The sequence below is a fragment of the Drosophila sechellia genome, chromosome 2R (assembly GCF_004382195.2).
Source record: "Drosophila sechellia strain sech25 chromosome 2R, ASM438219v1, whole genome shotgun sequence".
In the NCBI taxonomy this organism is placed as follows: domain Eukaryota; kingdom Metazoa; phylum Arthropoda; class Insecta; order Diptera; family Drosophilidae; genus Drosophila; species Drosophila sechellia.
In genome coordinates, this window is record NC_045950.1 from 6,680,664 (window position 1) to 6,708,653 (window position 27,990).

The 27,990-nt window shown below is 42.6% G+C and overlaps 6 protein-coding genes and 1 long non-coding RNA gene across 12 annotated transcripts in view; 3 read left to right on the plus strand and 4 right to left on the minus strand.

The window, feature by feature from the left end:
- Positions 1 to 2,875: 2,875 nt before the first annotated feature.
- Positions 2,876 to 5,439, minus strand: LOC6608519 (chromatin assembly factor 1 subunit B). The gene is made up of 2 exons (XM_032714298.1): positions 4,762 to 5,439; positions 2,876 to 4,700 (listed from the first exon to the last, which is right to left on the minus strand). Exons 1-2 carry the CDS (start codon positions 5,349 to 5,351, stop codon positions 3,038 to 3,040), a joined length of 2,253 nt encoding a protein of 750 aa, XP_032570189.1. The 5' UTR covers positions 5,352 to 5,439; the 3' UTR covers positions 2,876 to 3,037.
- LOC6608520 (peptidyl-prolyl cis-trans isomerase-like 3) lies at positions 5,432 to 6,531 on the plus strand (the record flags this gene model as incomplete). Its single annotated transcript, XM_002033218.2, has 3 exons — positions 5,432 to 5,542; positions 5,606 to 5,842; positions 6,086 to 6,531. Coding segments are annotated over 3 exons (594 nt in total), but the record flags the coding sequence as incomplete, so codon positions are not given.
- Positions 6,356 to 15,449, minus strand: LOC6608521 (carnitine O-palmitoyltransferase 1, liver isoform). Of its 3 annotated transcripts, none has more exons than XM_032714297.1 (9): positions 12,162 to 12,398; positions 10,167 to 10,348; positions 9,373 to 10,110; positions 8,892 to 9,091; positions 8,494 to 8,832; positions 8,088 to 8,147; positions 7,258 to 7,639; positions 6,836 to 7,195; positions 6,356 to 6,775 (listed from the first exon to the last, which is right to left on the minus strand). In XM_032714297.1, the coding sequence occupies exons 2-9, from the start codon at positions 10,305 to 10,307 to the stop codon at positions 6,653 to 6,655; spliced, it is 2,343 nt and encodes a 780-aa protein (XP_032570188.1). In that variant the 5' UTR covers positions 10,308 to 10,348; positions 12,162 to 12,398; the 3' UTR covers positions 6,356 to 6,652. The 3 variants fall into 3 exon arrangements, with proteins under 3 accessions (XP_032570188.1, XP_032570186.1, XP_032570187.1); XM_032714295.1 differs by lacking the exon at positions 8,088 to 8,147 and adding an exon at positions 8,316 to 8,381; XM_032714296.1 differs by lacking the exons at positions 8,088 to 8,147; positions 12,162 to 12,398 and adding exons at positions 8,316 to 8,381; positions 15,248 to 15,449 and having other exon boundaries at positions 6,653 to 6,775.
- Positions 10,346 to 11,102, plus strand: LOC116800301. Its single transcript, XR_004361228.1, has 2 exons — positions 10,346 to 10,463; positions 10,522 to 11,102. It is a non-coding gene; the product is annotated as an uncharacterized LOC116800301 (long non-coding RNA).
- Positions 15,450 to 15,862: 413 nt separating the features above from the next.
- On the minus strand, positions 15,863 to 16,977 carry LOC6608523 (translin). Its single transcript, XM_032714305.1, has 5 exons — positions 16,834 to 16,977; positions 16,693 to 16,780; positions 16,525 to 16,621; positions 16,347 to 16,462; positions 15,863 to 16,290 (listed from the first exon to the last, which is right to left on the minus strand). The coding sequence occupies exons 1-5, from the start codon at positions 16,906 to 16,908 to the stop codon at positions 15,959 to 15,961; spliced, it is 708 nt and encodes a 235-aa protein (XP_032570196.1). The 5' UTR covers positions 16,909 to 16,977; the 3' UTR covers positions 15,863 to 15,958.
- Positions 16,978 to 17,016: 39 nt separating this feature from the next.
- LOC6608524 (peflin) lies at positions 17,017 to 18,739 on the plus strand. The gene is made up of 5 exons (XM_002033222.2): positions 17,017 to 17,125; positions 17,185 to 17,404; positions 17,958 to 18,037; positions 18,095 to 18,158; positions 18,216 to 18,739. Exons 1-5 carry the CDS (start codon positions 17,117 to 17,119, stop codon positions 18,440 to 18,442), a joined length of 600 nt encoding a protein of 199 aa, XP_002033258.1. The 5' UTR covers positions 17,017 to 17,116; the 3' UTR covers positions 18,443 to 18,739.
- A 968-nt stretch (positions 18,740 to 19,707) lies between these two features.
- LOC6608537 (longitudinals lacking protein, isoforms F/I/K/T) overlaps positions 19,708 to 27,990 on the minus strand; it is a 59,980-nt gene continuing 51,697 nt past the window's right edge. Inside the window, exon 5 of one of the 4 annotated variants that reach the window (XM_032714271.1) lies at positions 19,708 to 21,087. In XM_032714271.1, the coding sequence (XP_032570162.1) occupies positions 19,766 to 21,087 (1,322 nt within the window). In that variant the 3' untranslated portion in view covers positions 19,708 to 19,765. Of the gene's footprint in view, positions 21,088 to 24,254; positions 25,298 to 25,519; positions 26,013 to 26,055; positions 27,945 to 27,990 lie in introns of those variants that run through there. The other 3 variants (XM_032714281.1, XM_032714284.1, XM_032714273.1) reach the window with 3 other exon arrangements.

Here is a 27,990-nt window from a genome sequence, read left to right on the forward strand (position 1 = left end):
AGCATGCTATATATTTTTGCCATATCTACGCACACCCACACACACAAATATGAATCAAAATGAATGGAACGCAGAACTCAAATCTCCCACAATGAAACTAAGGATTGTATGTAATAATATAATAATTTATAAATTCTACATTTAATGATAACAACATCTTCATACATGTACCTATGTATGTGACTGTATCTAGCGAATGGCATTTAACCCCAAGTATGTTGAATTGTTTGATTAGACTTATTATAATTATTATGTATATGCTTTGTATGTATGTATTTTGTGCATTTTGATTTTACATAACGATTTAGCTGCAATGAATTTATATTGTTATTTTAATAGTATTTCTTTTGTATCTGCCCAGTTCACTACTTCTCTCCTCCTCCTCCTTCTCCTTCTCCTCATCCTTTACGCAAATATCCTCACTTGTGCTCTTGCTCTAGTTGGACGGAAATCCATTTATGTTTTATAGTTTTTAAGCCTAATTTATGTAAACGCACACACAAACACACACAACTTAAACATCAACTAAGTAAGTTTATTAGCGAAATAAATATTATTTAACATTCAAAAAGAACAAAGAACAGAAGAGTAAGGACAATTTGCGAAAAGAAAGCGTAACGACATCGTTTCGACTTTTAATTGGCAACCCCAGCAGATCCAGTGAATCTTTTCAAAAGTTGTGTTGGCCACAAAGTCCGTACAATTCCAAGATTTTATATACCGATCAGCGAACATTCACTTCTACGCATTTACTTAGGTCAGCCAACACTTTCCCATTTCCATGACCCCACCCGACCTCTCTACTATATCCTGGCCCAATCAAATACTGTAATATTTAATACGTATGTATTTCCATTCAACTTGTAAAATTCTACCAAAAAGAAAAAACAAAAACGCAAAAACCATTTTCAAATAAAACTATTTATTCAAAAACAAAAACCAACAGCCATTTTATTAATTTCGTTATTTGTTTCATGATTTCCTTACAGTCAGCAAGAAGTTTTGCATGAATTAGATTACCTATGTAGTTGCTGCTGGCTTCGAATTTGGGGTAAACAAAAGAAAAACAAGTAATAAACAGCAGACGATCAGTGTATAGTCACTTGACCAGTAATGCAAATGATCAAGAACACGAGAGTTTAATAATTGTATGTAACTATAAATAAATACCAAATCGATATATTTATTGACAATTTAATTAAGCCACAAACAAGAAAGTTATTCATTTACCTTCGAGACAAAAGTAAACAAGGTCGGTCTATATATACAGATATATAAATTTAAATAAATATATTTAGTAAAGGGAGAACAACAAATTGCTACAAACAAACATACATACATATGTACTATATTTTTCTCGTAAATAATTATTAATCGAATACTCATACGGTAGCGACTATAATTTACCTCCTCGATGTCGCTCAACTTTCGAATCAGCAGAGATCGCAGAACTAATTAACTAATGAAAGCAGCATTCAAGTAATAGCAACATTCGATCATATAGTACAGCATAGTGTTAACCGCATTATATCGAATAAACTTTTTCATATTTTCAATACTAAATGGAATAGAACGGAACGGAAATGGAATCAAACATAATTCATATTTTTCTAAAGCTCATACACCTCTTTGCTCCACAAACACCCACATAACTCATAAAATCGCAAGTCGCACCACTACTAAAATTACTTTAATAGCAGTTAAAACATTTATAAGTGAAATCCATAAAGAGCTATAACAACGGTAATGTTAATTACTTCGAATCAAATGTCCGCGGACATTCAGACACACGATTTTTGTGAGTGGCGAATACCAAACTTTGGGATTTTAAGAGGAGCTGGAGGAAAGACGAGATGGCCAATGGAACCAAGAGTATAGGTTAGACAAAGTTTAGACATTGCATCTAATCTAATTTGTAGCCTAATTATAATTGCTTTGGTTGTTCCATGCAACAGATCAGATTTGTTTAACTATTTATATACTTACCTATATTAACGTATGTGGAAATATAATTCTCCTCAATTCTTGAGCTCCTTTTCTCTCTCTAATGACCACATGGATGAAGTGTAGCTAATGGCCCATGGAAAAATTTTAAAATGAGTTTGAGGCGAGCCACGGAAGCTAACTAAGCTCGAACATGATGAATGAATTTGAATCGTTGAATTAAAAATTTAAAATAATATATAAAACATAAAAATAATGATATAAAAACTGAAGTAAACCGAAATGTTTGTATGTAAAAGAAACTCAAAACGTTAGAGATCATCTACAATTTAAATAAATATAAATAAAACCAAGCAAGTTTGTTGTTTCTTAATAAAAAGTGAGACCAATCTGCTGGGTCCGAAAATACATCACTGGCGACGGCCTTCCACGTAGTGACGAAGCGCGCTAGGAGAGATTGCATGGCAAGACTTTGAAACAATTTTAAGGATCAGGAGGAAAAGTGGTGAAAGGCCACGAATTTACTCATTCGTCACGTAAAAGTAAAAATCATTTTTCGTCATAATTTTGCTTGATAAAAACTCTCCAAAATTCTTGGAAATATTGCTATAAAAATATTTACCTCTGTAAATTAATGTCTTTTCACAAAGCCTTCCCAAAACGACGTCCCTGTGCAAATTCATGGAAACTTAACTTGGGACCAGGTAGAACAACCCTCTTGAAGCATTTAATTTGATGATTTCGTGGTACAGTTGACCAGTACAGTTACATAACTTATCAGATGACTTTTGTCACAGGTAGGAGAACCGTGTATGTAGATACTACTGAAACTGTACCAATTTCACCTCATTTTGACTGAAATTTTCGTTTTGAAGACCCTTTAAAACAGCCAGTTTCATTTTAGAAAGTCTACGAAGCCAAAGCAATACAATTACCTCTAAACCTTGTGTTGCGTTTTATTGTGGAATATTTTAGGAAGAATTCTGGCTATTTTTTACAATTTTTTATGGGGTATCCCCAAAGATCCCTAAAACCATAATCATTTTTAGGAGTTCCTCTAACATAAATCTGTTACGTCTAATCTATTGCATAGTTACTCTAAAAGTTTCTTTTTTGATTTGGGCGTGGATATGGTTCGCAAGGACACCCGACGTGGCGTCTTGTTGTTCGGCGTGGATGGCCCCGATTCAGTCGGATTTTTCGGTGTTTCCTCTTGCGTATCCTCGTAGACCAGACGAATGTCCTCAGTTCGCTCGCAGGTGGCCTCACTGGCTTCTATTACCGCAGGTTTCGTTTCGGTGTTTAAAGTCTCCGGCAAGGGTTTTTGAGAATCCTTTTTTGCCGCTGGCAGGGGTGTGATGCCCTCCTCGAGGGGCCAGGCATCCATGGCCTCCTCCATTGGAACCACAGGCGAGTTCACCGGCATTTCGATGAGTACGCGTGGAGTTCTCCTCACTGCAATGGGAGTAGCTTGCTTGGCGGGTTGGCTTTTCGGCGTTAGATTAAAGTGGCTGGAGCTGCCAGGAGTTCGTGGCTGGCGACGCACTTGGATTGGTGTTGCGGGTCGGGACTTCTTCTCAGGCGACTCGAACTTTTCATCAGAACTGATGATCACCTTGTCCATAACCGGGATAACTCCAAGTGCCGGCTGTGATGTTTTTGCTGGAGGCACTGCCTCTGGGCTCATCTTGCGCTTGACAGGTGATGCCTCTGTTTTCTGCACTTCAGCCGTTTTTGTGTTAGCTACTTCAGTTTCTTCTTTGGGCTTGCTCGATTCGCTATTCCCCTTATCCTCCGACTTACGCGGAGCTCTACGTATAGCAATCGGCATGGGTGCAGTCGAATTTTTACGTGGCGAACGCCTGATGGCGATGGGAGTGGGTTTCATCTCTCCGCTGGCGTTTGTTTTGGGACTGTTCGTTTTACTCGAACTGACACTGTGCGTTGATGACTCGTTTTCAGCATCCAGCTCGGGTTCCCCTAGCTCTTTGATACCCGCTTCGGAAGCCCTTCTAATTGTATTCGGTTTCGATTTTTCCTGCAGTGGTTTCCGTGAGGCTGTCACTTCATCTAACGATGCCTTGCGGAGCTTTTGCCTCTTCTTTTTCAACACCGTTGCATTCTCTGAAGATTTTAGAACAACGCTCAGCACAGCTTCCATATCTTCATAGCAGTCGCCCAGCTCGTTCGGCTCGAAGGTAATCAGTGAGCAGTAGCCATCGGTGCTGGACACGATCAGGACGGTGCCGTCGCTCGACCAGGTCAAATCCGTAAGCCTGCTGTAGTGGATGTTGGAGACAATGGCAAACGGCACCGGCTGCTGGGTGTCGTAGAAGAACACAGCGTTCTTTGTGGCCACAGCATAGATCATGCGGTACGGCAGCAAAATAATCGGAGGATTCTTCTCCGCATTGTACGGTCTCAGACGGTACAGTACCGGAGAGCAGCGAACTGCCACCGCGTATTCGTTGGGAAAGGGCAGCACAAAGGCGGGTTTGGACAAATCATGGCGACTAAACCCATAGCTGGTGTTTATGGGTTTCACAACACCATCGTAGTCGGTAATTCCTGACGGCGTTAACAGCAGCTTACCATCGGGTGTGAAGCATAAGCGGCGAAAAAAGGTCTGCAAGGTTCCATCTTGGTACAATCGCATGCTCTTGCCGTGCATCTCGTGGTCCTCTTTTACTGGGAGTGCACATTTGCTGACTCGGTGCAGCACTCGCTTGGTATTGACATCAAATATCCGCATTTGTCTAAAAGAAATTTAACTCCATTCGATTAAAGTTCAAATATTTTGGACTCTGTACTGCTTACCTGTCGGTGCTCATGGTGGCGATGTATTGATTGCAGGGATCCCATGCCACGCCCTGTACATAGCCCTTGTGGTCATCTAGAATAGCCAGTGATTTGCCACTGTGCACATCCCAGAGCATCGCTGTGTTATCCACGGATCCGCTGACCAGAAACTGTGAGTTCGGCGCCCAGCTGAGATCGTAGATATCCTCGCGATGGCCGCGCAGTACCTTGAGGGTCAACCAGACCTCCTTGTCCTGTTCACTGCAGCCATCGGCGTCCACAATGTTGACAACTTCGTGGTCGGCCTTCTGTTTCCATATAAAGACAACACTCTCGTCATCGCCGGATGCCAACAGTTCTCCGTTCGGCGACCAGCGGACGGCGTTGACAGCACGCTGATGCCGGGACAGGTCGGCGGCCAGCTCCACATCCACGCCCTCAGCGTCATCACTTCGGTTCACATACCAAATGAGGACATGGGCATCCGAACCACCAGAGGCTAGGCGGCATATCGTCGGAGAACGCAGACCAAGGCCATTTTGCTGTATATCCACACTCAGGACAGGATCGCGGTTGTGCCACGAAATCTCGGGTATCTTGCACTTCATCCTGTTTACTTAATTGGCCGCCGTTGATAACTTGAAGTGCGAAGAGAAAAATTACTTTATGCGGCAGAATTCGCGCCTAAAAGTGTGACCTTTGGTCACGGGAATACCAAATAGTGCTGTTATCGATTTCTGTTATCGTTGACGAAGCGATTGCATGGCGAAACAAGGGCTGCACAAGCACTTTTAAAATGGTAAACAAAAGTTGGAAAATCTGATTTCTTACAGTTTTAACCGATTTTTTGTGATTTTTGCAGTCTGTAACGCTGCACACCGACGTGGGTGACCTCAAAATAGAGCTCTTTTGCGATGCCTGCCCCAAGGCTTGCGAAAATTTCCTCGCCCTGTGCGCCAGCGACTATTACAGCGGCTGCGTCTTCATCCGGAACATCAAGGGATTTATTGTCCAAACTGGAGATCCTACGAACACCGGAAAGAATGGACAGTCCATTTGGGGCCAGAAGTTCGACGACGAGTTCAAGGAGACCATTAAGGTGAGCTGGCTACCTAGGTTTTACTAGAAAAATCCACTATTCAGTTGCAACACGCCGGCTGGCTTTAATACCCTGTGTTCCGTGTTTAAGAGGTATATTGTATCTAATCTTAAAATGTAACAAGCGGTACATGGATCTCAAAATGTATGTTGATTTCCATACCATTTTAAATTTTTTAGTCTAAACGATTTCCAGGACTGTACAAGAATAAATCCTTTAATTCTCGACCATTTAATTCTTTAGCACACTGATCGAGGAATGGTATCCATGGCCAACAACGGACCCAACGCCAATGCCAGCCAGTTCTTCATTACCTACGCCGCCCAGCCAAATCTTGACTTGAAGTACACGCTTTTCGGCCGTGTGATCGATGGATTCGATGCCCTGGACGAACTGGAGAAGCTGCCCGTCAATCCCAAGAACTATCGTCCCCATGTGGACAAGAAGATCAATGGAGTAACCATACATGCCAATCCTTTGGCGACGTGATAGAGAACACACAAAGGCCAATCGTACGCTTAAAATGAAATATATTTATAGCACTTAAGGTTACGCGATTTCTTCGATTACAGACTAATTGATTGAGAAGCATCAAATATTGTGCAAAAGTATCTAAAGACTAAATCTTAAAACCAGCCAAGTCACAATTGTTTATAAAAAATTGCATTGTTTATGTATAACTCTCACGACGACTTTTGCACTTCATTTGGAACTTAAACTAGACGGATGTATCAGATGTGTTTAAAACTACCAACTAGAGGGGTAAAAACAAATGCTAACAAGAATCTCGACTACATGGACTAAGCGGGATTATGTGGATTTGCCGTTTGTGAGTGATTTGGCGGGCTTCGGATGGTCCTTCATGTGCTGCTCGAACATGCTGCGAATGTCGGTCAGAGCCTGCGATATGTTCTGAGCGAAGCGATGCACATCCTGTAAAGAAAACCATACGATTAGCTGTGCTCCATGCTATGAATCAGGGCTCCTCCTTACCGTTTGCTGACACGTAGTCTTCGCTGAGATATGGAAGAATATCAGGTTCTCTCCGGCGATAATGTACGACACACCGTAACCATCATCGGCCACGGGCCCAAAGCCGCCTCCAGCGCTAATGCAGTTAGGATGCTTCTTCAGGTCCATCTTCGGCGTCTGGCCGTGCGGAGTCTGACTAGTGGACAGGCGCCAGGGTTCGCTGAGCACTTCGTTGAGGAAGGGTGAATCCACCTCCAGGTACTTGGAGACCACATACAGACAGAACAGATGCCTGTCGATGCCACGACCGCACATGGCATCCTGGTAGCCCAACTGGTGACGATCGCAGGCAGCCTGTAGCATCTTCACACGCTCATCGTTCTGCACAGCAAGGATACATGGATTAGCTTTTGATCTAGTTACATAAAATGCAATAATCTTACGGTTGTATTTGGGTTCTGCATGGCCTTGACCCAGTCGGATGACTCAATGGTGCAAGGACGCACTGTCTCAGTTCTTCCTTCGCGGAACAGACGGGTCATGGAGGCCTCATATGTCAGCGAGAAGCGACCGGCATCCCGGTAGTAGGCCAACTGCAGGGCCATTTGTATGTAGGCATCCGGTGAGATGCGGCACTTCTTCATAAAGCCCTTGCCGTAATCCTGGTGCACCAGGATGCGCAGATTCACCTCGTTGATAAGCTTCGTCACATCGATGGTAGCCTCTTCGATCTGCGGCAAGCATGGCTTAAGATCCCAAGTGAGCCTAGTGGGCGTGGGTGGCTGGAACTCCGGGATGCCCTTTGTATTACCCGTTTCATCATATCTACAGGGTTACCAAGGAATAGGTTAGCATTGTGGGGAAATCGTTTTTGGGCAAATTTATGGCAAGCAACGTAAATCAAAGTATTGTTAATTTTGTGTAATTGTTGTTAGTCACGAAAACAAAACGTAAACGAAATGTTTGCTTTTGGGTTGATTACAATTTGTAATTTCAGTAAATAAAGGCAGTAAGGAAAGTAAGGAAAAAAACTAAAATGCCAACTTAAGATTAAATAAAATATGCTGAGTACTAATTAAACTATTCTTTATAATCCCTTAAGTGTTTTGCACTCGCATACTAGACTTTGTATGTTTCAAGTTCGTTGAAGCTAGTATTTACTGTTTGGCAAGATCATTAAAGCTTTTAGCGCCTACTGATCTCTCGTAGTCAACCCAAAAATGACTTAAATAGCTTTGCTTTGTGCTTGTGTGCTTTGTAGTTAAGTGTTTACCCATAAATATCATCACCAAATATATACTCCCACAGGTGTCCCAAAACCGGTGCATCGGCCCTATAAAAAAAAGTGTAGATGGTGTAAATAAATTGTTAGGCCACAACCGGAGTTAATAAAAATAATAATTATTATTGATTGGGACAATATGTGATAAATGATGATAACTAAACGCAGCCAACCGAAACCGACAAATTGCAGGCGGGTATAGGAATCGAAAATCATTACCCGTCCGATACAAGATCATCGACGATCATGTTCTCCCACATGTGTGACGCGATGGCAGCGTCGGACCTTATGGATTGTAATTTTACAAATCGGTTCAGATAGTTAAGTATGGCAAATCGGAGAAATATTATGGATGCTGAGAGGGAGATATGGGCTGCAGCGATTGGTCTCCACTTACCAGGTGTGTTCGGCATTGAAGCCAACGCGACCATTGGTGCCCACACAGACAGTGAAACACTTGTCGAACCAGCGGTTGTAGCCATTGCCGTGCAGCAGCTTCTTGCCAAAGTTGTCCAGCAGTTCCGGACGCGCCAAATCGAACTCGAAGGGCTCATCATCCAGAGAGAGCACAAAAGCGGCCGACTCGATGGTTCGCAGAGAGGTTTGATTGACTCCCCACGAGAAGAATGTGTTGCGAGCCTCCGCCCACTTGGAGCGATTCCAGGCGGTCAGGGCAGCCAAGTGCTCCTCACCTTCCACGGGAGTGGCTTTGCCCTTCAGGATTTCCTCAATTTGCCTGCAAAATAATAACAATTAAACACTCTCCCTTAAAGATTATGGCCACAAGTCACTTACACTTGCAATTCGCAAGGGCGCAGGATGCGACCCTTGTGGTAGATGAGCATCTTGTAGTAGCAGCCCTTGTGTAGAACCACAATGTGGTTGGAGTCCCTGTAGTGGATGATACGATCGGTTTCCAGGCCTGGCACGCGTGCCGTGTTGAAGGTACGTTCGTACTGCCAGGAGCACAGAGGAATCATGCCCTGCACCATGATCTAAAAATGAGTAAACAGATTTAAAGTAAGACATATGTTCAAAAAGTATTAAGTATATGTCCTAATTACATATACAAATATTCATTCCAACAAAGCAAACAGATATGACTAATGAGGGCTATATGAAGTAGTTAAAAAACTCATGAAATTGTGCCGTAAAATATTTTAAATATTTAGTAGAAGTTTACGCCAACACGAGATCAAGTGTCGGCGTTAACACACATTAAACGCTATCTATACAAATATTTTTAAAAATGCTATTTCATATACATTATACTTACAGGCTGCAGTTCCTGATGCTCGATAAGTCGACGGAAGTTCAGAAGCAGGGAAATCACATTGGCCGCACGCGCCGCCTGTTTGTCAGTGAGGTTCATGAAGATCGCATCCGTGCCGTAGAAGTTGCTGTTCACGCAGAGGGGACTGCGACCACGAAGGTAGACGTACTCCTCCCACCAATCCGACACGTAGTTGGTGGACCACCAGCTCTTGAGGATGAGGTACCACTGCAGCTTCTTGCCGATGGTCTGTTCGAATTCTTTGGCCAGGCGCTCCATGCGCGTGTAGTTCTCATCATCAAGCAGCGGTCGAACACTTCGCAGGTACCTGGTCATTGTGTCTTTAACGGAGGGCAGTGGCAACCTGGGCAGAGAACCCTGGAAGCTGTACAGACCCGGCTTGTTCCAACTAGATAGAACCCGCACCACGGCCACCCACAACATGGTGGGCAGTGAGACGCGGCTGCCGGGAGCTCTGGACTCGTACATCCAGCCCTTGTACATGAGCAGCAGCTTGAGCGTGTATCTCATGGTGAAACAGATCGATAACCAGACCACTAGAGCGGCCAAAAAGCAGGCGGTCACCTGCCAGTTTATCGTGTTGGAAGGCAGGTGCACCAGTATCCGATTGGTCAGATTGAATGGAGCCTGGTAGCCCGCAAAGTGTAGACCCAGCGCTATTGCTGAGATCAGCCAGAGGCTGTGGATGTGAGCCGGATAGACGCCATTGCGTACGCCGTTCTGGAAAGAAGTGCCATATAAGTTGCAATCCATTTGAGTCGGCGATTTGAACTTACCCTTGCGCGACCCAAGCGCTTTTTCCAGGAACGAACTCCTGATTTCCACACCAAATTGAGCACCTCGTGGTCATAGTTGATGTCGAAGCCCTCGTGGGTGATGGCAAACGAGAATGCCACGGCGGCATGGGCTTCGGCCATACCTGTTGGCTGCTAATGATATCCCACGTACAAGAAAAGTGCTGCGAGAGACAGATAATGGGTATAAGCAACGGATAGAAAGTTTAAGCTAAAATCAAGGGAAATAGAAGTCAGATGCAGCAGACGCGCTAATCGAAAAACTCATCTTTCGCCAAGGTGAACGCCCATTAAACCAAAATTTTGACTACCTATAACTTCTTTCTTTGTGGTCTAGATGGATCGTAGTAGACATTATCTGATAAGGTGGAATGGAAATTGCCAGACATACAAACACGCCGTGTGAATCATAAACAAAAAACATCTTGGTAATTTTGCCACTCGCTTTTGAGTTTAAATGCGTTTTAGATTGTAGATACTTCACATTCGTGTATCTCTGTATTCATAAGTGTTTTGTTTGGAGCCGTGCGAGTCCAAAGTTCAATTATTGCACGCTACAGATTCGTTAAACATACATATATATATAAATTAATTAGTATACAGCTCTCGATGTCATAACACTTTACATGCAATTGATGATTGACGTCACTGAGCGCAGCTTTATTCAGCTGGGGCTAGGGTTATCATTGCCGAGACTAACGATGGAGTCTGTCTGTGATTGTGGCTCTGAGTCCATCCAATGGATGGCATTCAATTCTAGAACGGCCTCGAGTGGTTAGGAAGCAACGAAGACAAAGTGCACCTTTCCTCACTCGAAAGATAATTGCTCCGATAAATAATTTGTAAGCTTCGCCAGTCAGCTGCAGTTCTACACCTTCGCCGGGTTTGGATTCGCAAATAAATTGCACAACTATTTGATTGCTATTGTGTTTCGTTTGAGTGGCTAATTCAGCGTTTTTACTCAGCTTTGGAACTCGACGTGCAGTGCATATATGCACATATATGTTTATTTATATATATCTATTTATAAAATGAATAAAAGTGCCTCATGAACTCCCAGCATGCCCGAAAATACACTTCGTTTTGCTAGACTCTAGCCTAAGGAAAACCTTGAATCGATGTAGAAACCTTGGTGAAGGTCAGTGCATCCAATCGGATATCTATTGCCCAAACATATCAATAAAGCAGAATGACCACCAGCTCCAACTCGAAATAGCCACAACAAGATACGATACGAATTCATTTTCGTTTGACCAAAGACACTAGAATATTATTCTAGTTATTCTAGTGTCTTTGGTTTGACCCACTTTGTGGCGACGACTATGCGGCGTATGCTTAATAATTTTTAGCACCGACCACTAACCGGCATTTATTGGTTTGCGTATCGGCGAGAGGAGCAACAATAACCACTACAAAAGCCACCTCAACATGGCAAAATAAAAAGGCACACAGAAATAATGTATGCGCGATTTGTTGTCTTTTTATAAGATCCTTTTTTTTACTTTTTTTTTCGCTGGGCACGAGGGGCCAAAGTCCACGAATTATTTTTTTCACAGTCTGCGCGATCTCTTCCTATACGCGGTCTACATCTACAGCGCTAATTATATTGCACAAAATTTAAATTGTTGCTATTTTCTAGATCGAGGGGGCTCGACCTTGTGCGCGTATGTATTTACTTGCCAGGGGAGGCGGGTCCAATGCCGGGTTTTATGTAACCACACTGAAAGTTCCCCCCCGCTGATAAGGTTTTTTTTAATAGATTCTCCCAACTATCAAAAACATGTGCCCGAATTTGGGTCACATAAGTGGGACCGAGATAAAGTCGAGGGGAAAGATCGCTAAAAGCGATCCACGTAAGCCGCAAAAATGCAACCTTAGCGGATTATAAACCCGTTGCTTTCGATTGCGCATTGTTTACGCTTTTCCGACCTTCAGCTTGTTGTGGTAGGGAGATGAATAAAAGACACAAAAACAAACCTTCTAGTCGAATTAAAGCAATTCGGTGTAAACTGTTTCCGGGTTGTGTTAATTGCACCGCGATGTGTGAGCGTGGTATTTATAAACGTTGTGGGGGGCGGGGGAATTGGTAGATGACAATTGCAAAATCCTAGGCCAGATGCACACACGAGAAATTCCCACTGGGGATGCTTAGGATCGATCCCCTTCTTATAAAGCGACTTGATCGGTTGGACGCCGAGCGTTGACTGAACCGACTGTGAGCACAACGGGTTCGCTAGGGTCTTAAAAGCACTCGGAGTGGAGCGCCGAGACGGAGATACTACGAGTATAGCCCACAGTCGATTGTGCTTTCGGTGTGGTATATTGTGTGGTAGAGCATGGTATTGTATGGCATAGTATGGTATTGTATGGTATTGTTTGGTATTGGATGGTAAAGTATGATATGGTATGGGTATGGATGCGTCACGAGTCGAGAGGCTCGTCGAAAAGTGGAGTGTGTTGACCGGCTATATTCCGGGAATACGCTCTCTTCAGATCGATAGGGCCTTATCTTGTGGCGAAATGGATATGTGATTGGGTCCAATAAACACCTACAAGTGTGTATATAAGATGGGTGTACTCATCGTTTGAGGGGTATGCGCAGTTAGTCTCGATAATGCGTCTTTTCAAAATTCAACGTTTTCAACGTGGCTAGACAAATTTCTAGGAATCTAGGTCGCCTATCAGTCCGCTTATCAAGATTCGAAAGATATATATTACATATATTATTTTTATTATGTAAAGACGCTTATTTTTATGTCAAAACTATAGTGAGAGCCTATAAACACTTGTACTAAACAGATTAAATACTTCAAAAGACTTAGCATTCTAGTTTGCCTCGCTCAATAAATAATGATAATTATTTTAAATCAACATACACAGGTGGCTGTAGTTGATAAGATTCCTTTCGAGTCTAAAGGGCATGATAAAATAAGATTGTATTTGGTGCTTATCCCATATATCTTTCGCTGAGCTATAAAAAAACATAAATAACTCATATTCGAGATTGCAGTCGGCGCCATTTCGTTATATCAGAGTTCATATCATAAAGATTAGGCTTTAAAATTCGGCAAGGGGACTTTTGACCTCTGCGCAGATGGCACTGTATCTGCATGCGGCTTAGGTAAGCAACTTGAGATCTGAAGATGGGCTCTCCACACCTGTTCTTATCGCGGTTACATGGCTATCGTTAGCCTGTTTACTTGATAAACCAGCTGAAAAACAAGTCTTACATATGTGTACGATCTGATTCTATAACCGAAAACTGGCCAATGAGCTGGCGGGGATAAGGAACAATTGAGCGAGGCGATAAAACCTATCGCTCACTATTTATAGTTGAAAGTCCAATAATCGCAGTGGCGGGGGGCCTGTGAGAACTCCAGTGGTACGCAATTTCGGCGCTCTGATAAGGATTTCTTGAGCACGCGGTTCCGATAAGAGGTGATTGCTGTCAGAATAACCTAGTGCAATCGGTGACGCGTTGGAAGTGTCTACCTGGCATAAATGTCGTCTGCTTATCGCACGTTCGGGATCTTCGTACCCCCCCAGCGAAAGTCTGCCCAGATTGGAGAATTTGAATTTAAAATAACCACTGAGATGAAAACGAGAAGGTGCAGTAAAATCTCTCGGTGCTGCTGGTGCTGGTATCTGTGTCTTGAGTTTGGACTTTGAACCGCAGCAAACTTGAAATGTGCGGCGACTGCGAACGACAGAGGCAGCCAGCCACGCATGTCTAACGAGAGCGGTACGATCGAGGTATTGGTGGCTCTGGAGGGTCGGGTTTCGGGGGGAGGCACAAAGGCGCTGGGAACCAGTTGCGACTGGGACCCCTTGCAAATCATTCACAGCTGCCGCGGCCAGCGCAACGAAAATTGATAAAGCGAGCGGGGTATCTTTGAGATACTCGACTACAAGATACCCGCTATTACATGGATATCACGTGGGTTATTGAACTAAAAGTGCTTTGAACATTTCTTAAGTACGGCCGCACTTAAAAACGCAACACACTATTGGTTGAGTGTGGTCGTTAAAAGCGGGCATAACGAACTATACCTAATATTTTTATTTGACAACCATATTAAATGCAGTTTAATAGTTCTATAAACGTGTAATTACCATGCCAAATAAACAAGTAAACTCACTAAAATGATTTTGTCTCAAGACATACCCACTACTAATTCGATACTTATAGTAACCGATACTCAAAACATGCGACTTTTATATTAGAATGTATTTTTAGATTTTTCAATAATTTTTTTGAAATTATTTTAGGATTGAAGATACTAAAATATATTCTTTAGTTTGTTTGCGTTTCTTGAATTATTTAAAATACATATACCCTGCAAGTCCACAATTACCGGATATGCAAGCAAAACACTCAATGAAGGAGGTCCATAGCTAATGGTTTCGCTACTTTCCATAACAGTTAGCACTCGGATTCTGGGTTTATTATATTGACTTTTTGTTGTTGGTTGTCGGCTGAGCTTTTACTTGGCATTTTCCCTTCGAAATAAGAATGCAAGAAGGTGGGAATGGGGGGAGAGAGAGAGGCGCAGAGAGCAACACCTGCCCGTCAGTGTGTGGGTGTCTGTTGTGGTTTTGCTTTACAGATGTTTACGTCGAAAGCTCTCTCTGTTTGACTCGCTCTCCTCCCACTCAGTGAGTTTTATGAAGAGGGGGAGGCCATCCAAGAGAGAGCGTGCCCCGTTAAGCCTCTCCGGAAACTTGTTTCGGACTTTGAACCGCTTCGATTAAAGCGTGTTTTGAAAAACACCAAACAACAACTATGTCTGCGTAACGAAATAAAAAAATTAAAACAAACAAACAACAACAAGGCAACTGCAGACTCGACTAGAGTTTTGTAATAAATACAGTGCTCTTTGTTTAGTGACCATTTCGGGCAACAAGTTTTTACCAGATTTGTGACCCAATTATTGCCAAACAGGTTGGAGTCTCTTAGTTTTTAGCTTTTTCGGGCCGGGGCGGAAAAGGGGGCGTGGTCAAGAGAGCGGGTGAGTTTCTGGGGCAATGGACTTTTCACACGGCCAATTGCCCGTCAGACTTACTTTCTTGAAATGGTAACCAATTGCAGTCTCCTCTTTAAAATCAAAATGCTAGAAAGGGCGAAACAATAAAGAGCGCACAAAACGGGAAAAAACAACAAGAACAACACGGGAAGGACGACGGACGACAAAGCAGCAAACAAGCAAATGCAAAGACGCGCGCGCAATGTTAATGTTGTAAGCGTTGCGGTGGCGAAAGAGAGACTGAAACTGCGCCTGAGAAGCAGAAGCAAAACCGAAACGGAAGCAGCGGCCAAAGAAGAGCAGCAACAAATCCACCATATGATCGGGCCAACAACAACAACTGCGGCCCAGTGGTGGTGCCTAAACAAGTTTCGAAAGGGTTAAGCCATGAAACATCTGCACATGCCTATATACTTGGTTAAGATTAAATCAAAATGTGCACAGCCATTTTAATTACTTTTAAGTTGCAGAAGCTTATGTTTTTTTTATGGTTCAGAGTTAATTAATCTTCTGTGTAAAGTGATCATTAAAATAAAGTGGAGCCAATTAAAATGTAAAGAAATGTGTTCTGAGTTTCAACACAGGATGATATATATCCAGCTACATTTGATAATATATACTTTTCTTACGAGCATTCCCCATCTAATTAGTAAATTTAAATGCTATTCTGTTTATTTTATGTGATATATTTGTGTCTTTAAATGAAATTTTTCCATTTTAATAAAGGTCTTAGCCTAAGAACGAAGTCCACTATTCGATTGCAGGAGCAGCCGGCTCCTCCTGCTGGTCCTTCTCCTTGCTGGACAGACCGCGTATGCTGACATCGTAGACGACCTCCTCGATCTTCTTGACATCATACTTTAAGGCATCGAAGCGCTTTCGCAAACCATCGTTCTTCAGGTTTAGCAGACGGAAGCCCGTGTTCAGGTCACCAATAAAATGGGAGATATTCAGGGGACGCTCGTAGTCGCCCTGGGTGACGGAATTGGTAGCGAATCGGGAGAGCTCCGACGCCAACTGCAGGATGCCCAGTAGATAGTCCTCCACATCCAGGTGGAAGCCCTCAGACTGGCTGATTTTCACTGTGGAGTAATGAACTATTATTTCGTATCCCGAAAGCCTTCCAAATCTAGCTTACATCCCAGCATTTCGACCACTGTTTCGCGGGTGACCAAGAAGCCCGCCTCCAGGTAAATAACCAAGGCAATGATGAAGATCAAACGCTGCGTAATGTAGGTCCAGTGATCGGAGTATCTGCAGAAGGCGGAGTATTAGACAGCCACAATGAACACCACGGATTTCACCATCTAACTCACCGGTAGTACTGCCCAGCTGGCACCAGCTCGGCCAATTTCTGGTACTTTTGGGCACACAGCTCGACCTGTTTGCGGGCCAAGCCGCAGGCGGCACTAACTATTGTTCGGAGAAAGGTATCAGCCATATTATAACTAAACATACAAGCTACTAAATTGTACAGTACTTACTCTGGCTTAAATCGCTATGAATAATCTGCAGTTTAATCTGCGCTTCCTTTGACAAATGCTCGATTTCGCGCACCACAATGCGGATGTTCTAAAAGCAATGTTTTAAGACGGTGTTTTTTAGGTTATTAACCATTAACTCACCTCCCTGACCTCCTGTTCATTGTCTATGTACTTTTGGTAATTCGAGAAGATGTCCAAGTTCACGAAGTTCGACATTTTTGCTTAATGTTTTGCTGCTTTTGTTGCTTGTTTATACCGGCGATAGTGATGGGAGTATAGCCAAGCAATAAGTCTAGCAATGCTATCGATATGTTATCGCTTGCCCGAGCTAGTGCTGGCTAACGCCCTTCTTGTCATGTGTAGTTTCACCAAAATTGTTTTGTCCCTCAAGTTCCAATTAGAATCGAACTAGGCTCGTGACAAAATGTCGTATGTGAGTGTTTTTAGGCTTAAGAAAGTGGATTAAATGTAATCACTTTCGTTTATCCACAGGGACAAGGCTATAACCCGTATGCCCAGCCCGGTGGTGGCTATGCCCCGCCGCCCGGAGCATTTCCGCCGCAGAATGCCCAGGTTTCTCCGCAGGCACAGCAATGGTTCTCCATGGTGGACCGCGACCGATCTGGAAAGATCAACGCCTCCGAGTTGCAGGCGGCTCTGGTGAATGGGCGTGGCGATCACTTCTCGGATAATGCCTGCAAGCTGATGATAAGTAAGCTAAAGCCCTGCCCAAAAACGGTCGCAAAGTTCCTCTACAGGAACTGTGACGTCACAGTTAGTGACAGTACACTAACAAACGTGTATACAGTAGACCCTCTAAAAGACGAACGTAAGCTAAACTAGTTTGGTTGGCAACATAGTAACACAAAAACACAAGAACAGGTTGTCGATTCGAAACTTTTATGCGAAGCCTAAAGACCTGATGTATGCCAAGAACCAATGAAGGGCACATGGGTATATATTTAGATCATCCTGTGAGCTGATGATAGCCAAGGAAGCTTCAGTTGTGAAATACTTTAAAATTCCCTCGGTTCCCCTTCCGGAAACTGTTAAGTCAGTAGGAGCACGCATATGTGTGTACAAAAGAGACTCTGGAAGTCAAACTCCCCTAACAGAATTGAGTTATAGTTTCAGCTATAAAGGTTTCACTGTATATATAGCCTAAATTTAGGGTACATGCATATTTGTTTGGATCACCTGGAGCGGCAGACACATTTCCGTTTGTTTACCCTGCGATTTATCGCCTTTTTTAATTTACTCAACAGGCATGTTCGACAACGACGCCAGTGGTACCATCGATATCTATGAGTTCGAGAAGCTCTACAACTACATCAACCAATGGCTGGTAAGGTATTTCATTTATCGAAACTAAGTAGTGTGACTCATTGTATCACTGTTGCAGCAAGTATTCAAGACCTACGATCAGGACTCCTCTGGACATATTGAAGAGCAGGAGCTGACCCAAGGTAAGCTAACATGAGCTTCTTTATGGCCTTTACACTAATTACCAAATTTGTTCGCAGCCTTCACCCAGATGGGCTTTCGATTCTCGCCCGAATTCATCAACTTCCTGGTGAAGAAGAGCGATCCCCAGGCCCACAAAGAGGTGTCCGTGGATCAGTTCATAGTGCTCTGCGTGCAGGTGCAGCGCTTTACGGAGGCCTTCAGGCAGCGCGACACCCAGCAGAATGGAACCATCACCATTGGGTTCGAGGACTTCCTTACCGTTGCCATTGGCTGCTCGTACTGAAAGAATGAATCAATGCAACCGCTCCATGGGAATGCATATTTACAGTCTTGCACACACACACAAACTACAGCCAACGGTGGATGACTATTAATTCCGCGACTGGTGCATTTTTCTTAAATTTTCGACGGTGTTAGCTTTTTAATATGTAAATGAATCACTCCACAGTCATAATGCAATCTCCTGGTATCAGAATTAAATTTCAAAAGTATTTGTTATCGCAGTTCGACTCAATAATCATAGTACAAAGTCTCTTGCGCCTAATAATAAACTATACACACGTATTTTTAAAAATTAAAAGATATCTGCGTTTTATTTAAAATGTAAACATTGTATATGAAAAGTTCATTATAAAATCATGTCTTATGTTAGCAGTCACACTGCCCACAGTTCGTAATCGTGTCTTCGTCGATCGGTGAAGAACACGTGATATGCAGTTAGGAATTATAATCTTATTAAGTATACAATCATAAAATATCGGGCGATTCAATGTGACGGCACAAAAGCTTAATGGTAAAATACAAACATTAATATCAGTTAAAACATTTAGGTATAATAAGTGTTTGGTTTTTTGGTTTGGGAATCGTACGATGTTCCAATTTTTTTTTTTGGTCATGGGTTAATAATTTTTAAGATACAATAAACTCAGTCTTAATGTCCATAAATATATGAAACGAATGTCTTCAGGGCGAGGAATAGTTGGTTTTCAATTGGTTATTAATTGGTTTGTTTAGTTGTCAGTTCAATGCAATTCTCTTCTTAACTAGTTCAGTCATAATGTATATCATTGTAAATGGCATCGATTGAGCTTATCGAGTAGTTACCAAAGATTTGGTCTTAGTAGCTTAATCAAGCCAAGTCAAGAGATCGTTGGATGGCAGAGGGTTTCTGGGCAAGATGCTGGGAACTTTTTGGAAATACGCACACGGCGAGGAGAACCCTTTCTAAATACTTTTTTCTGGACAACATCGTGATATCTTAAATAGTAGAGGCCTTAGAAAATATTTGAGTGTCGTTTGATAATATTTTGCACACGTAATCGTAAGTATAAAATTGACAATTCATGGATGATAATTTTATACAATTTAAAAGACGCATAAACGCATCGTTAGAAAAAGGCTTTAAGACTAATTTGATTATATGCTTGATTAGATTGGCTTGCATTTGCTTACATTACATAAATTACTACAAGTAAACATTAAATATTTGGGATGACACATGAATGACAAGAGACAAATTTCCACAAATCCAATGGACAAAACAAGGAATCAGACATAAAAAAACGTTGTATATCAAATGGAAGCATCACTTGGTCCCCGTACAAATTTATTTGGTTTCAAGCTCTCCCTTCCCATTGAAGTCGATGATCAGCTTGCCCTGCGAGTCATCGGACATGGAGCCGCTCATCCCGTTTTCGCGATTCATCGAGTACTTCGATCTCCTCTTGCTGGGCAGCTGGGGCAGATCGGTGTGGTGCTTCCTCACATGGACGCCAAGATTGCCGCGCTGCTTCGACTTGTAGGGGCAGTAGGGACACTGGTGCGATGGCTCCTTGCCGCCGCACTCGACATTCTCGTGGCGCCGGAGTGTGGACTTCCAGCGATACTTCTTGCCGCAGTGACGGCACTCGTACACGGGTTCGCCATCCAAGCCGATGCCATTGGGACTGGTGGTGCTGCCATTGCTGCTGCTGCCGCCATAATCGCTGAGGGTAAACTCCAGGTTGCGGAAGGCGTGATGGGCATCTAGAATCGAGCTGGCCGATCCTCCATGGGCATTGGCATTGAACATGCCCATGCCGGAGGTGTTTGCGAACTTGCCACCGCTTTGCTCCATCAGGTGTATGTCATCGAAGGCATGATAGCGACCTTCATCGTCGTCCTCAGTCGAGTAGCCCGGTTCGTTCTCGCACTCCGAGTGGCGGAGGTCGCGCTCTTGCTGCTTTCGCAAGAGGTTCTCCAGAATTTTAGTGGGTGTTATGTCGCTCCCAGCGATTTCGACATTGTTTTCCTCCTTGATGCGACGATGAGGTGTCTGTTGGCGCAGAATCTCTTGGGCACGCAACTGCTGCTGGAAGCTGTGCAGTCCATTTCGCATCAGGGCCTCGGCAATCACGGCTGCCTGGGGTTTCGGAGTCAGAGCCGCCGAACTATTGGCCACCAGCACCGAAGTGGGTATGGCCTTAACAACGCCCAGTTGCTCCGTGGACGATGCCGCTGTCTTCAGGGTGTATTTGGGCCGTGGATGAAATGAGGCGGCGGCGCCAGCGGCAGCACCCACCACACGCGTAGCTGTGGCGTTCTGAACTCGCATCACTTCATCAGCATTCAAGTTTTTTGAGGCCGTCTCGGAGGCCGAACCATAAACGGCAATGGCCGAAATGGTCGAGGGATCTAGGATCTCACCGGATGTTGGCGAGACCTGGCGGTGCGGCTGCTCCGCCTTGGGCACCTTGGCCGACTTGGTCTTGTAGAACTCGAACAGCATGTCGGAGACCTCGGTGACGGACAAGCGCTTGCGACGAGATCCGGGCAACTGGATCTTCTGCTCATCCCGCTGCTTGCCATTGAGAATGCTGCGCTGGAAACTGCGCTGAATCTCGGCGGTGGAAGCCACATCGGGTGCGGTGTTCTCCTTCCTGCTCAAATCTGCAATTGGAAACATGGTTGCGATTAGTTATTTTAGTTTCTGGGTTTTTCGTTCGAGTCACTCCGTTCGAAGTTCCTTCGCTTTGATCTATGTAAGTCGTTTGGATTGAGCTGCGTCAAATGAAAAAGCAAGTTGTAACTCTTGGACTGCTGGGATTTGGGCAAAAAATGTAGTTAGATAAATGGCATGCAATAAATAGGCAAAATACACTACAAGTAAATAAATAACTAAAGCAAAACACATAATTTCATTTTTTTTTTTAAATTAAACAAATTAAAGTACACATTGTAAAAATTTTATTAATTTGGTAAACACATGTTTGGCATAAACAAATAAAATTGAAAAGCTCGGCAAATGAACACATTGATTTTTGTTTGATGATGGATGTTGATGGTGTGTGGCTGATGTGTGTTGGTGGTTTTTTGTGATGGGTGAAGTTTTTTTTAACCAAAACCGTTTTTTAATAACTCATAACCTGAGCCATCTAGAAAATAGAAAAAAAATAGGTTAGCTAAATGATGAAATTTTTTAAATTAAACACTGGGTTAGTCCGCAAATTTGTTGCACCTAAAAATAGATAAAAAATTGCATATTAATTTTATAGTTTAATAATTAGTGTAATGTGCTTTTTCACTGCTTTTTACATCTGTGTAATTATGCGAAAATAAAGCCTGGTAATTAAAAAATATCTGAAAGTGCTAGAAAATGAGGCACATATCTAGACACTTATTATTGTCACCAGGTGTATTAAAAAATATATTTATAATCACAACACACGTTTAAAAGCACATTTCTAGTGCAGGCTGCTGTTTTAGCCTTTGGAAGTTGGCCTGGGCCGATGCAACACAATTATTTTAAATTTTAAAATAATTTATTTTTAATATCACAGTGGCTTTTGTAAGCTTTTCCAGCTTTTTCCAGCTGCTAATTTGCATTTCAGCCCACGACCAACGCACCAAAAAGCGTCCACACGGCAACACAATCGACACTGCACTGGTTGGCTGGATCTAGCTTACGGATTTTCAATCCTCAAGTCCTCGATTCCGAAACGCAGCTGCATCTCAAAAATGCTCCTCTGTCTGCATCTGTGTGTGTGTGAGAGAGTATCTGTGTGTGAGCCGTGTGTATCTGTTGCACAGCAAGTGTAGCCTGCCTGCTTTTTGGGATCGGCTTCATTTCGAATCCTTGATTTATTTTCGGATTTTCTACCTAAACAGCTCAACAGTTGTTGTTGTGGGTTGATTGTTGTCTCTACTTCTCTTTCTATTTGTGGAAAACTGCAATCCGGAAAACTTTCTCTGAGAGAAACACCACTCTCTGCTTATCTAAGCGAGTAGAGAGTGTGTTTCAAAGCATTTCCAGCAGGCGCAGTTGAATACATATAAACACAGCTTCCGGTGGTGTTTTCCATGTTTATTTTCCTATTCCAAATGCATCTGTTCGAATTACATGTTGGATTTTCAAGGTCAACGGAGGCAAAGTTAGATTGGATGGGTTCCAGAATCTAGATTAGTATAGACATCCCCACAAGAACTGCTTTTAGATACATTTGTGTATTTTAAAATTGTGCAGTTGTATTTTAGTTTAAATAAAAAGCATGCCCTAAGCCTATGATCATTTAAAATTCCTTAAATCCTTACTTCCATAACTAAAAAGTCTAAATAAGTTACTTTTGGATTCAGGAATATAAATCAGATACATTTTTAAGCATTATTAAATATCTAGTTCAACAAAAATAATTTATTCTGGATTCCAAATTTACCCAACATTTTAAACGAAATTTAAAACTCTAGGAAAACTTTTTTTATATGTGAATAAATAAATATTATTTTGGTGTAGTATATAAGGTCGCATTTTAAATTTGAATTACAATAAAAAAGTAATATACTGTTTTTCTTGTTGATTATTAGTTATTAATTAGGAAGTAAAATGGTACTCGAAATAAAAGCTGATATATATGATATATATAAATATGCTGATCGTCGTTATACTCTTTTCCAAAAACTGTGTCATTTTAAATGCATTAGCAATCGAGTGAAGAAAACTTAAGAACAGCTAGGTCATAAATAAACGCACATACTATATGCTGGGTTTTTCCAGAACTCCAGCTTGAGGACGCTTCCTTCTGGAAATATCTTTAGATGCACGCACACACAATTATCTTGTCGATCAAGGTTTACCGACTATTTTCCAGGAATGTCCCACACAAATAGCTTGAAAACCAGCCCCTAAAACTTGTGTGTCCTGTGCATTTGTGTAGATACTTCGAATAGATCAGGCCAGGCTTTGCGAAGGCAAAGCCCAAAAGGAGGGACCGATAGGGCAAGCAGGCAAAATTGGAAAAATCGGGAAAAATCACGTGGGAAGCCCGACTGCAAAAGCCGCACCAGCGCGGAGATACAGATACATATATACATATGTGCATAGATGTAGATACAAAGCGGGCAGGCAGGCAAACTGGGCTCAGGCAGTGGAAAATGTGAAACTTATTTTTAGAAAAACACACAAACACATAAAACAGATCCTGATTTATGTGTGCGCAAATGTTTTTCAAATGCATTTCGGGATTTGTGTGGGCGAGAGCGTGAGATGCATGGATGGCATAGAGCGTGTATCTGGGAGATACATATCTCTTTCGAGGACAAAAGACCCGAGAGTACAGTTAGTGTGTGGTTGGCCGACTCTCGAGGGAAGAGATTTTCCTTTTGGCACGGCAGTGCAGATTCAAGGGCACCAACCACCCAACTATTGTTACCAAAACCTGTTTGGTTAAAGGATTATTATTATTCCTTTCGGGTATTTGCCCATTCATATCAACTTGTCTGGATGCCCGAATCCCAGTGCAGTTTTTACAAGGAAATTACAAAGAATGCCAAGACTGAATGGCTCTGAAATATAATCAGGTACTTGCCTGGTTTTGCTTCCCTTTGTCTAAAACGCATTTGCCAATTATGAGATAAAGGAGAAACGAAACTGAAAAACATAAAAATAAATTAAAAAATAAAGCATTATTAAGTACAGCACATACTAACCTTTTCTAATAAAACGCCCAAGCAATAATAGACCACAGAAAACTTAAACGAAATTATATAAAAAATAGATGCATAAATAAAACATAAATAAAATATTTGATTGCTTAATCAAATAATGGCACAACAAAAAAACATTTGTATTTTATACCTTGTTATAATATCAAGTTTTCTTTTTTATTAGCAATAAGTATAAAAACTATTTAATTGGACCTCGTTTACTGTATGGATAATAACCGCTACCTAATGTCTACCTTATGATACTGCATAATATTTTACGAGCAACTTCTGTTTAAAAAATGCTTATGCACTTGACTTTACCTCTTAAAAATTGGGCAAGTTTATGACTTATTTTATAGGTATGTAAGAATTATATTTTACGCTTTTTGGTCATTTAAATTTGGCTGAATTTCTCTTTTAATAAACTTAGTATCCATATGGGTTTTAATAAGTTCGAGGAATAAAAGTATGTATCATTTGTAAATACAAAACTGTCAGTTCTGATTAAAATCAATTATTTGGAATTAAATTGGATTTGAATAAAGTGAAGAACTGTATTATCCCATAAGTGGACATATTTGACTTAGTGTTTTCAAAGTTAAATTGGATGCGTTTAAATAGCAAGCATTGTATTTACTTCTTATATACATTAACCAAATAGTTATAGAATGCTATAGAATAGAGTGACATAATTTGGATTTTCCAATCCAAACGAAGTTAAAATGAAAGTGTGTCTAAATGAGCACGGAGTGCTCCTTGCGCATATGTTCGTTAAGAAAGGCCTGGGATCGACAGACTCGGGAGCAGAGTGGACATCGGTTGGACTCATATTTGGGTGATCTCTTTGCTGCGTACCGCGGAAGCTTCCGTCCAGGCACCAGGGCGCTGTTGTCTATATTGCTCATGTTCTGGACGAGATGCTGCAGCGACCTAGCTGTGGAAATGGAGGCCAGTTGCTGCAGGGCTATCATTGCATCGGAGGTGGCCATAGCCTTCTTGAGACTCGCCGCATTGTCCACGTCCGTGGGCTCCTCATTCTCGCTCTTCTGGTCCAAACTGACCACTTCGGCCAGTTTGGGCTGGACTGCAGCTACTTTCTGCTTGGAAGTACTTGGCAGATCTGGCGAAGAACCGGAACTATCATGGGTGCGCAGATTGTACTTCCTATCCAGGGTAATCACTGAAACGAGAGAACAAGTCCCAGGAAATCAACATAAAATAACAAATCATAAGACTTAACAAACGAAATTATCTAATAAGCTGAATGGAATGAAACATAAAATTAATTACAGCGCGATGTACACTCAAACAAATCAGTCCCATTCAGACATACATGTATTTACAATAAAACTAGAAGCTAAAAGCCAACTTAAAACTTCAAGAACTAATATAAAAAGATTCGTTTTCGACAGGACAAGACATTCGCTTGTTTTCCACTATTTATTTACAAAATCCGTATATTTTATGTTTTGGCATCAACGAGAACTGGTCTAGTAATATTTATAATAATTTTTGTAACAAAACTTAAATGAATTCATCAAATTCGTTCTCGATTTTGATTTCAGACGTAAATGGATAGTTGGATTCGTCATCGGTGGCCGCTGGATTCGTCGTGGCCACCTCGTCATCCGTATTTGCATCAAGCGACAAATTGTGTCCGCTCGTCGTCTTTGGCTTTTGCTTGGACAGCGGCTCCAGAAAGAGTTCGGCATCGTGGAGTTTCTTGTGGCGATTCAGATGGGATCGTCGCTTGAACCACTTGAGGCAGAAGTCGCACTGGAACCTCTTGAAATCCTGACACTCCTCGCGCTGGTGCAGCATCAATCGGCTCAGTGTGTTGTAGTAGCGGCCACATTGGCACAGGAGCTGATTCTTCGGGCCATGACGCACAAAATCTGGAGACAGATAGGAAAAACAGAGATGGGAATGCGATTGCTTAGGCCTTTCCGTACAGCTACACTAATCACACAGTTTACAGGGGTTTTGAATACAGGCTAGTTTTGGTGGTGATCGTGGTGATGAATACAACAAATTGGTTTTAGTTTGACATTTTTATTTGCTGATAAATGATTGGACTACTTAATGCTATACGAGTCAATTTAAAAGTATAGACCTTTTTCGGTTGAGCGCCAGCCATCCAATTGCCTCCAGCCTCATGGTCTCAATCCACGGGTTTGTCCTAGAGAAAAAAGAGAATCCTATTAGTGTTGGGTTTGAATGTGTACATTACATCGCCATTGATTCAATGACAGCGTCTTCGATTTGATTGGAAACATTTATTTATTCGTACTTTCACATACACGGTAAATACGCATTGGTTGGGTAATGTTTTTAAAACGTCATCTAGGGTATAGTGTTCGAGTTTAAAATACTTAAACTTACGCTTGGCTTGAGCTGATGCGAAATTTGTTTCTAGAATTTGAGCAATTCAACTTTGCCTCCACTTGACGGCGCGTTTCGATACTCAGTCCAACTAGCTTACTTAATGTGTATATAGATTACATTTCGAGATCATAACTTTGGCTATAGTACAAACAGTTTACTGACTACTTGGGCCAAGACACATCTTTGGAGATTTAAAAACGTGAATAGAACATTTGTTTAAGCCGGTTCTAAAGCGCTATACAAAGGAATAGAATGGTAGTATATTTGCTAGTACTTAAACTGATTTGTTAAGTACTATAGAGGAACTGAAATTTCCGAAAAAAGAAATGCATTTACATCCAAACAATTTTGTAAATCTCCAAAACTATCTGTCGCCCGTGTAAATTCATAGGTTTAGAGTAAGAATTCATCACACAATATGGTAACTCACAACAACAAGTGCTAAACTGAGACTACGAATGCTAAAACATCTTAGTACTAATCGATCTAGGTTGCAAGGATTGCCTCCCCGGAATCGGCATGTTTCTGATTCATATGCTTGCGCAAGTCCGACCTGTACTTGCACTTGTGCGGACAGTGGGGACACTTGAGATTCGGCTCCACGCCACATTCGTAGTTCTTGTGGCGCTTGAGGGATCCCTTGATCTTGTAGGTCTTGCCGCACACATTGCAGGCGTATTTGCAGTCGTCCGCTTGCAACGTCATCGTGGTGGCTGTATGGATGATATTGGACATTCCGTTTATATACAGCTTTTCTTGCGGCTGATTAACCTGCTCCCCATCACCGTGCATTTTTTCAATCACATAGCCCTCGTCGTCGAGCAGATGCTCCTCATCGTGCTGGTCAACCTTCATGGCCTCCAGTTCGAGCTCGCGCTCAGCCTCATCGGCATCGGCCAGCAGCAAACCGGACTCCACCGGATGGGTGGAGACCACCGTGGTGGTGGCACTCTGCGGTGCCATGGCAATGCTGGTGGCCCCATACTGCATCACGTCGCGCAGGAGCATCTTGTCCTCCAACCTGGAGGTGTCTATTTTGATGTACTCCTGCCGTGCATGCGTCTGCGGTTGCTGGATGGTCAAGTGCTGTCGATGTTGCTGCTGATGCGACTGATGTTGCTGCTGCTGCTGATGTTGCTGCTGATGCTGCTGCTGCTGCTGATGCTGCTGCTTCACGATCTGAATGGTGGTAGCCTGTGGCTTGTGCAGCAAACTGGTCGTGTTGGTGTTTGTTGTGGCATTTTTGGTCAGTGCCGGTATGGTGTATTGTATATTGCCCACCGGATTACCCAGATCGTCGGGCGGCAGCTCCACCACGACAGTGGCTCCCGTCAACAGACTGGACCCACCATTGCTCAATGTGGTGGCCGTGGTGAGAGTCTGATTGGGTGCATCACTCGCAATCGAATAGGGCACCGTCTCCAGAATGGTCCAGTAGCCATCTGCAAGAAGCCAGGGAAAGATAAAAAGACACGGGTTAGTCATCCG